Source organism: Crinia signifera, chromosome 7, assembly GCF_055691185.1.
Source record: "Crinia signifera chromosome 7, ASM5569118v1, whole genome shotgun sequence".
Lineage (NCBI taxonomy): Eukaryota > Metazoa > Chordata > Amphibia > Anura > Myobatrachidae > Crinia > Crinia signifera.
The window spans coordinates 163,994,831-164,005,315 of record NC_139223.1 but is presented as its reverse complement, the minus strand read 5'-3'; the positions used below and the strand labels follow the sequence as shown (position 1 = coordinate 164,005,315).

At 44.5% G+C, this 10,485-nt stretch overlaps 1 protein-coding gene across 1 annotated transcript; it reads left to right on the top strand.

Annotated features, from left to right (window-relative positions):
• The first annotated feature begins 3,481 nt into the window (after positions 1–3,481).
• Positions 3,482–5,924, top strand: LOC146019607 (gamma-crystallin 2). The gene is made up of 3 exons (XM_083152117.1): positions 3,482–3,490; positions 3,814–4,056; positions 5,649–5,924. Exons 1-3 carry the CDS (start codon positions 3,482–3,484, stop codon positions 5,922–5,924), a joined length of 528 nt encoding a protein of 175 aa, XP_083008243.1.
• Positions 5,925–10,485: the final 4,561 nt, after the last annotated feature.

Sequence of the window (10,485 nt, the reverse complement as noted above, 5' to 3'; positions counted from 1 at the left end):
CATTTCTTCCACTAGGTAAAACATTTCCATCACTACCTCTAAGGGACATATAAGTTCAGGGCTGTTGTAGACAATTCAGAATGCAGAATAGACAGTCATAAATGGTGGACAGTTTTATTCTTTCCTTTACAAGAATTGCCTTACCGTAAGAGTTGCACGTGAACGTGATCTTGCCTCTATAGACTTTATGTAAAACTCGTTTCTAAAAGTATAGTAAGAAAAATAGTCGTTTTAGAGTTACTAACTAGAAAACTAATTGTTATAAAGGTAATACTTAGAAAGGTAATAGTGTTAGCGTTAAAAGCAGGGCTGCAGCCTTAGATAGTTAAAATATTACTATATAATTAAAAGTGGCGCCTGTTACTGTGATTTTTATCATACGAGGTGATGCTTTGTAATTCCCTTATGTATTGATGTGATTTTTCCGAATTGTTCATTTTTATTGTTGGCAAATTGCCATTAACTTTTTACTCATTACAGAACAGTGGAGAAGTGTTCCAGTTTAATAAATATTACTGTTACTGTGGCCTTGTATTTCATTACCTACAGTGTTGTATTGTGATTTATAAGTCTAGTAGTTGCATCAGTTACGGGAACGGAATACCAAAAGTCACTGAATAAGAAAGAAAGCGCATCCACACCCTAACCCATACTCAGGGGCGGATCCAGGATAAAATGACAGGGGGGGCACCATGAAAAAAGAGGGTTTAGGTGGGGGAGGGGCAGTGTTAGTGGTGCCAGTGTACATGCTAAGAGAGCGGCAGAGAGAGGGTGGGAATGGGATTAAAAATAGGCCCTGGCATTAAAAGTATGCAGGCCCACCATGGCGACAAAAGAGAAGGATGTAGTTGTACGCGCGCCGAAGGCGCGCTCCGGAAAAGGGGTGTGGCCACTCAACAGAGGTGTGTCCTTGAGTGTAGTCTACAACACCATATACAACTTCTACACATTATGCTACAAAATACTAGACCCCTTTATACTTCTTTATACCCCCTTACACATGATGCCAAATGGAATGAAACTAAATTCACATAATGCCACACGGATTGAGCCAAAATTCACAATATGGGTGAGATTTAATAGGATGAGAGATTCAGAAAGTGAGAGATTTGGTAAGAAATCTCCAGTTTTTTTAAAGCGGCAATCATTTACACTGCTAAACCAGTTTGATTTTGAAGTGTAAATGATTGCCGCTTTTAAAAAACTGGAGATTTCTCACCAAATCTCTCACTTTCTGAAAATCTCATCCTATTAAATCTCACCCAATGCCACATGGATTGTATCAAAATTCACATAATGCCAGATGGATTGAGCCAAAATTCACATAATGCCAGATGGATTGAGCCAAAATTCACATAATGCCACATGGATTGAGCCAAAATTCACATAATGCCACACGGATTGAGACAAAATTCACATAATGCCACACGGATTGAGCCAAAATTCACATAATGCCACCTACAGTATATTGAGCCAAAATTCACATAATGCCACACGGAGTGAGCCAGAATTCACATAATGCCACAAAGATTAAGCCAAAATTCACAATACGCTGCATTAAACATTGACAACATAATGTCCATTACACGTTAAGTTACACGCCATTATATCCATTATGTATTATGCCAAACACCATAATGCCTATTAAAAATTATGCTACATAAGTGCTGCTTATCTACATGCTCATTGCCAAGGGTTCCATGCTCATTGCCAAGGGTTATATGCTCGTTGCCATGTGGGATTACATGGTCATTGCCAAGGGGGAGTACATGCTCGCGGTAAATGGGGGACAGCCGCCGCCAGGCAGAAGTGATAGCCACTGACAGTGGCAAAGCCTGGCTGTATTCAGAGCACTGCAAGTACCGGCTATTTGAAATAATACCCCTTTCACACCAGAAAATGCATTCCCAGTTTGGCCCCTTTTACACCAGCCTAGTCCCTGCATTTTCTGGTGTGAGGGGGAGAGAAAACCACCCCCCCCCCCCTTACCCCTTTAACCAGTTATCTCATTTAACCGGCTATATCTTCGGAACCAACTGACCCATTTACATGAGACAAGTATCATATTGAAGAACTTTTGAGTGGGCTTTGAATGATTTTGGTCCAGTGAAACTGGAACGTTGGGTTCCAGAGTAATCTGCCCTCAAAGAACATGAACAGCCATGAAATTACATTTCAAAAAAAAAAAAAATCGGTTTACATGCAATATCTCTGGAACCGATTGACCGATATGGACCAGCCTGGTATCATATTGAAGGCCCAGCGATTTGGAATTGAATGAGATCAACCACAAGCTTCTGTGATGCCAGGGCGGGAACTGACAGCCGTCGGAACCGGGTGGGGGTCAGAATTGACGGGTCCCATATTATCCTATGGGGAAAAAACGTTACAGCTTTGCAAGGCGATATCTCCGGTTCCCGGGGGGCTAGAGACACGGGGCTGGGCTCGTTGGAAAGCCCTGGTCCTCAGCTACAAAATGAAATGACAGGGGGGGCACGTGCCCGGGTGCCCCCCCCCTGAATCCGCCACTGCCCATACTTACCTGTATGTTACAGATGTAGCCAAATATATAAGAGATTGTAGCGGTGTACCTATACCCAATTCACAAATGTTTCAATAATTCCATTCATACGCTGATCCCTTCCTTCCCGCAGCAGGGTCACAGGTGGAAACATTTATGGCCTGATTCTGGTTCACTCACAAAAGCAAACTCTCTAATGGACAGAACCATGTGCACTGCAGGAAGGGGGAGGGGGCTGGTGTAACAGTGTAAGAATAAAGCAGTCAGTATTTACTCTGAACGCACCCAAATCTAACTCTCTCTGCACCTGTTACATCTGCCCCACCTGCAGTGCAGCATGGTTTTGTCCATTAGAGAGAGAATTTTTTTATGCAAGTGACCCAGAACCAGAACCAGGCCCAATCTCAGAGTTCTATTCATTTCAGTACAAATTATTATTATTATTATTAGTATTATTAATAATATTTTTTATATCTATAGAGAACTGCTGCACAGCGGGTACGGGTCACTAGGTCGGAAGTCAAAAGGTTGACACATGAAAAATGTTGACTTGCATTAAGTTGCGAAAAAGGTCAACATAGTAAAATTTCGATGTGAGTTTTTCACATTTTTGGTGTCTATGTTGACATATGTCGACATGGGCACCATATAAGCATACCGCGTCCCCTTGCGTGGCTCGCTGCACTCGTCATGCTCGACACTGCTGAACTAATGACCGCACTCCATGCACAGCTATTCCTGGGAACGCAAATAAGGTTTAAATAAATATTTCCTAAAAAAGCGTACTTGTTACTGTACTCCGTTTAGTGAATTTGGAAAGCTCTGGGAAATTCCCCTTAGTGGACAGAAAACGTTCTCTTTTGTTAGAATTCTGCAGACCGAGCATTGATACTGATGTATATAAGAGCCTACCGGCCAGTGCAGGAGGTACTGGGAACTGGCACCTACAGTCCTACCAAAATGGGAAAGGTAAATGAAAAGAAATATGCAGATTTTAAAAACACTTTTGCAGATCGGCCCAGTATTTACCAATTGCAAATAACGTGACATGCCGGGAATTGCCGTTACCTACTTGGTGGGAGCTGGTTGTTATGTGTAATCATTATTTTCTTTACTGTTATTTTTTGAATTTTTGTAACGTACTTTCTATAACGTGCTTGTTACGGGAATGCATAATCACCATAGCAACCATGGCATTAATTAACAATGATTAATGGGGGTTTTCATGGCGAAACATCGATAGGATTGGATGTTATTATTTGAATGCTCAAAGCATTGGTCTTCATCCTTAGATCATCTTCTACGAGGACAGGAACTTCCAGGGCCGCTGCTATGAGTGCAGCGGGGACTGCGCTGACCTCCACTCCTACTTCAGCCGCTGTAACTCCATCCGGGTTGACAGCGGCTGCTGGATGCTGTTTGAACGCCCTAATTATCTGGGCCACCAGTATTTCTTGAAGAAAGGAGAATATCCTGACTACCAGCAGTGGATGGGCTTCAGCGATTCCATCCGGTCCTGCAGAGCTATCCCACAGGTGAGTTCAACAATATGGCGGCTGCTTTGAACACCATAATGCCGCGCATTTTCATCGATAGTAGATAGAAGTCGGTGACTGTAATCTTTATTTATAGACTTGTTTAAGGATGTGAAATCTTTAATGTCAACCAAGGAGTTCCATTAGTCAAGAAAATGTAACCTATGTGTGGCAACCATAGGCTAAGACGGTTGACATTTTGAAGAAGGATTTAAAAAAATAGTGAGTATAATTGGATGTATAAATAATGGCAGTATAGACTCAGCTGCTCAGTATTATAATAGATGTAATTGGATGTATAAATAATGGCAGTATAGACTCAGCTGCTCAGTATTATAATAGATGTAATTGGATGTATAAATAATGGCAGTATAGACTCAGCTGCTCGGTATTATAATAGATGCTTCTAATCCAGTAAATAGAATTATTTTGAGTTAGTGGCCAACTTGACTTTTTTAAAGCCCCCGACATCTGTGGACGTTTGAGAGATCATCATCGCAATTTAAAATCGGCAAAACTCATCCGGTCAGGTAAGTATACTTACCCTTCCCGTACACCCTAACCCTAACTATGTACGGCCCTAACCCTCCCTTCTAGCAGCCTAACTATAACCCCTGTATTCCACCGCCAAACCTAACCCCCCTGCCCCACAGCCTAATCCTTTAAATCCTAAAATGGGAGTTATATTGAAGATGGGATGTTGCCAAGAGCAACCAATTAGATTATATCTATTATCTTCTAGAATGTGCCAAATTCACTCCTAAGAGCCTAGCCCTCCCTTACCACAGCCTAACCCTATGTCCTCCTTCTAAGTGCCTAACCCCATTCCCAAAGCCTAACCTTACCTCCCCGGCTGTGTAACCCTTAGCTCACCCCTAGTGTCTGAACCCTAACCTTACCTCCCTGGCTTCCCACCATTCATCATCCCGGCAGTCGGGATTCCCGCACCGGCATCCTAGCTGATGTTGGGATTCTGGCACCAGTGTTCCGTGGTAGTCAGGATACCGGCATTGGTATAGTGAACTGTGACATCCTGCCTGCCACCAAATCTATGTTTTTGTGTATTACTTATGGCCCGATACATAGGCTTTTCTATGATTCATATGTCTAGAATGTTATATGCACTGCTATAATGAATGTTTTTCTATTTCTTATATTAAATTGTTTTGAACTTTGAATTTTCTGTGAATTTGAAGCACTTTGTATGTTATGTTTGTACTGTGTGTGTGCTCAGCCTCAGGAGAAGATGGAGATACGGCCAAAAGAGAATGTTTGTGTGTGTTTGTTAAAGATGATGATTGCCTTGATTGCCCCTCCCCTGGATTCGCCACTGCCATATGTGGCACCCTATATATTAATAATAATAATAATAATAATAATAATTATTATTATTATTATTATTATGAATATAATAATAATAATAATAATAATGGTGGCATAGTAGTAATAAAAGTTGAGGGTAGTAGGGCCATAATATACTGTAAATATGTAATTTAGCAGAACATCCATAAAAATGGTAACCATCTTATAACATCGTACTGTATCCTTAAATGTCATATAAATGTTTGCATCTGTATTTTTTGGCAATGCAGCAAAGAGGGCCCCACAAGATAAAGATCTATGAGAAGGAGGAATTAAGAGGGCAGATGCTGGAGGTTTTGGAAGATTGTCCCTCTGTCTCTGAGCTCTTTAAATACCACGACATCAACTCCTGCAACGTGGTTGAGGGTCACTGGATCTTCTATGAGCAGCCCAACTACCGTGGAAGACAGTACTTCCTGAAGCCTGGGGAATACCGGCGCTTCAGTGACTGGGGTGCCCTGAACGCTAGAGTCAGCTCTATCCGCCGTGTCCTGGATGCCTGCTGATTCGCTGGATGCTTACAGAGAGATGATCCTTGTCACTTCATGACATAATAAAACAAATTGAAGCAACTGATCAGTTGGGAATGTATGTTGTATTATTTCACTATAAGTAGGCTCAGGGCTGTCCTTGCAGATCCTGGCGCCCTAGGCAGCTGCCCAATTGTAGAGCTGGCCTTCATCCTGACTTAACTATTCTCTGGCTGCACATAACTTGGTGTGTTATATAGTGGCGTGCATGGCGATTCCCCATATACACCTTACTGATGTCCTCAGCCAGAGTACCAAGATAATGGGCCACACCCAGGGTCAGCTCTGACCCTTACCCCATGACAGATTATCAAGGGGAGGGGGCAGGACTAAATATGCAAATCGCCCCCTTTTAGCTCCGCCCCTTCCTCAAAGACCTGCGGATTGCCAGATCTGCATTACTTGGGGGCGGGGCTTGATGACATTTACATCAGGCCCCACCCCCAGAAAGTGCTGCTGACAGTCTTCTCTCCGGGGTTCTCTCGGAGAGGGCAAGTATGCCTTACCCACACCAAGCTGTTAGACATTGTGAGCCTTGGGATGGAGAAACACAGAATACCAGAGATAAGATTAGTGTTTTTATTCTAATTCAGACACTTAAAAGTTAAAAGCTTAAAAGAAAGTTGCAGGAATGTTATAATTTAAAGTCACACACGTAAATACAATTTTAAATGAAATAAAATAGGGAAATAAAACCCAGCGATCCGATTACATTACATTAGCATGGAATGAGGGGAAGTGAAGCCTCTTCAGAGTTTACGGTGTCATCGTAGAGTCCAAGTTGCCCCTTGTCTCGCTTCACAAAAATGAACAGTTTGCAGTCTTTGTTCCTCAAAATTTAAAAGCCCAGAATGCCCTTCCTCTCACACCCCTCCATAGGGATTCTTTATTCCTCTCCAGATCAGAATTAATTGTTTGGTTGGTGGTAACACAGGGTCTCCTGCTCGCATAAAGAGGGGTTATTTAATTACCTATTCCAATCTGTTTGGACCTCTGATAGTTGTCTCATGTGCTATTTACAACTAGTTACAGCATGACAGTAATATCAGTGCCAGTCAGAGTAACACTTGAACTGGGCAGCACCTAATGGCCACTTGAGTTCCCCCCGTTAAGTTGAGGAGCAGTGTTTGGCTATAAATATAGAGAATCCCTCCTATAAGATCTGTTTACTGTCCTACATGTGACTTCACCTTTCCATTTTCCCCATTCAAATTTAATTCATTTTAGTCTTCTTTAATAGTACGGGTATGGTATACCTCACAATGGCCCTTATTCTGGTTGGTGCGGTAATATCCGCGTGCGTTCGTGCCGCCGATGTTTAGTGTCTGCGCAAGTGCGAGCGGGATGCACGGCCACATTCCGCATGAAATGTGTACACTACGAACAGGGGGTGGAGAGGGATGTGAAGGGCTGTTTGGGCTCATTACCATATGTTTACACCCCACGTTTCATGGGCGTTCCCATGAAAACGCTGGGCGTACGTATGGTAATGCGGCCGTGACGCACGTGTAGGGGGCGGACATATGACATTGCCGGATGTCAGCTGCCCGCCCAGATCCCTGCTTTTGCACGGAGAAATGCCCGTGTGGTCTGAGGTTGCGGGAGCTGGCGGACCACTCGGGCCTGCATTCGATGTTCTGCGACCATCGAATGATGGGGGAGGTTCCCTGAGATGAAGGAGGTGTATTCATGAGAAATACACGTGAGGTCTGTTCGGACAGCTTCTTACCGCGTTCGGACGGAGTTGGCGATCCGTATGGAAGGCGGGGTTTAGGACGCACGGTCCTGCCCGCATAATCGGATCCGGCCGCACCGATCAGAATAAGGGCCAATGTCGGTAGACAGCCAAAAGTTCAACAGTCAAAATGTTGATATTGACAAAAGGTCGATAGCCAAAGCATTGCCATTGATATATGAACAGTACAGGCAAAAGGTTGACACTTGAAAAGGTTGACATGAGTTTTCTTTGTTTTGGTGTGTCAATGTCAAAATCTCAGTAAGTGGTCGCCCATTTAGCGTAGTGAGTACCCCCGCTATGTCCCTCGCCCCACTGTTGCTACGCTCGGAACACTTTACCATTACCAATCGGAGTCCATGTGATGGTAAGGCATGAAAAACTAATGTTGACCTTTTCATGTGTCGACCTTTTCCATGCCGACCTTTTGTCAATTTCAACCTTTTGATTGTCGACCTCTTTTCTAGGTCGACCTGTTGCTTGGAATGTTGGTGTTGGCCTATTGACTACCTAGACATTGTCTGTGAGTCCTCCGGATCCCCAGTCATACAACTTTCACCTCTAGTGATAATATCATTAAAGAATGGACAAAAAAAATTAGCATGCAGAATCCAACATGTTCCATTAGGCACTACCTGGGCTAGACGCTACGCGTTTCACCATAATATACTGTAGGCATAACTATAAGATTTAATTAATGATTGCTACATAGTTTTTTAAATCAAATATCTTGTATCCAAATGATTTCTGTGGATAACTATCCCTTCAAAATTAGAGCATTAAGAGATTGTTCTAAAATAAAATGCTGTATCAGGGTCTAAGTAGAAACCTGAACCGGACAGGACACCGGAATCCTGGACCGGCTGCGCTCCATCCTCAAACTACCATTCCGGAGCATGTAGTCCAGGGATTGCCTGTCCTGGGGGTGTCTGTGACAGCTGAATGCCTGGGAGATGGGGAGGAGAGATTACCGCCTCCCTGTATGGTCCAGACCATTATGGTTTTTAATACATCCCCAGACCATACTTGGAGGCTGTAATCTTGTCCTCATGTCTTTCTGGTGACAGGGGTCACAGACAACCCCACCAGATGGGACATTCCCCAAACAGAGAGAACTTGGACTGAATACTACAAGCTCTGGAATCGGCACAGTTTGATGACTGGAACCTGTCCCATCCAGTGTTCCAAGGTCCGGTTCTGGTTTTTACGCATTCCATGCTGTATCACGGTGAAGTAACAGAAAACTGATTCATTAGGTTCATTGGTGTAAATTCATAAGGAAAATGTATTTCTCCCAATTATAGTTCTCCAGCTCGCCGGTGTGATGGTCTCCGATACAGTTATCTGATCCCTACAGATGGAGAGCCTCTCATTAGAGCGGGTCCTGGCGATTCATCCGCCAATCGCCAGGACCTGCCATCAGACGGAAGGGGGCGCATGCGCATGAGATGCTCGCACTCCCCGCTCCGCACTGCCGCCCTCCACCGCCTCCCCGCCACTCCCCCATCGGTGCTCGCAGCCCCCTGCACCCCCCCTTTTCCTGCCCATCTCCCTGAAATGGAGACGGGCAAAGATTCCGCTCCCTGCCACCGAGAGACGGGGACGTGCGTCTCCATCAGATGCAGTGCCTCTCCACCAGCTCTTGCCAGCGGAGGGGATTTGGTGAGAGCTGCCACTGAACAAGAGGTGCTGCATCCCTGGGTCCACACCATATGGTACGCTATTAACAAGGTTGACATAGACACAAGAGGGTTTATTTACTAAGATGGGAGTTCTATTGAAGATGGGATGTTGCTATGGGCAACCAATAAGATGCTATCTATTGTCTCCTAGAAGGAGATAAATAAATAAAAGTAGAATCTGATTGGTTGAGCCATAGAAATATCCTATCTTTAACCCCTTGAGTGGATTCAAGGATTCTACAATCTCAGCATTCTTCATTACAAAGACACATCTGGGTTACCTGATACCATCTAAAACCCAAAAAAACTCCTTGTGGTCTTTCTGAGTAAATTTGGATCCGCAACTTGCTGGACAATCTGCCGGGACTTCATCCTTCCTCCTCCCCAATATACAGGAGAGAGATTGCCGAACTACAACTTGGTAAATATTCTACCATCGCAGGTGCATCTGAACTGATTCATCTTTCCACCCACTGGAGCATTATTTCTCCACTTGCCCTAACCCATTCCCCATTGGTGATATAGAGAATTCTCTAAAATGTCAATTTTTTAATGTTTTATTGATGTGTAATAAATGTTTATATATGGCTAAATTGTGTTAGCCCTTTATTCAGTATAACCCAGCGCTGTATAATTTCTGTTCTTTTTTTAACCCCTTGAGTGGTGGGTTTTGCTGGGGCAGGACAAAAACCCACCACATGAAGTTGTAGGCCTCCCCTGCCTCACCTCTGCTCCGGCGTTAGTACGCCGGAGCTTCCATGCTGCCGCTGTCCCCGCTGAGTTAGCCGGCGGCCTGTCACTTTCAGCAGTGACATCGGCGGCAGGCTGGGTGATGTTCGCGGCGTCTCGGGTTACTGAACTCTCCCGTGTACCCCCGAGCTGCCCCGAACATCCTGAGCCTGCCGCCTATGTCACTACAGGTCAGATGATTGGCGGCTGGCGGTGGGGAAGCTCTGGTGTGCAATCGCCGTGTATGCCGGAGCAGAGGGACCTCGGGGGGGGGGGGGGGCAACAACAGGGGTGGGGGTGGGGGTGTGTGACTGAGGAGAGGACCCCTAAGGTACTGCGCCAGCTGTGCAGCTGAGCCCGGAAAATACCACTTAAATGGTTAAAAGAACTC

Bases quoted from the DNA above. Each gene is read 5' to 3' on its own strand.
- LOC146019607 (XM_083152117.1), top strand. The intron at 4,057-5,648 runs GTGAGTTCAACA...TTGGCAATGCAG, and splicing joins CCTGCAGAGCTATCCCACAG to CAAAGAGGGCCCCACAAGAT.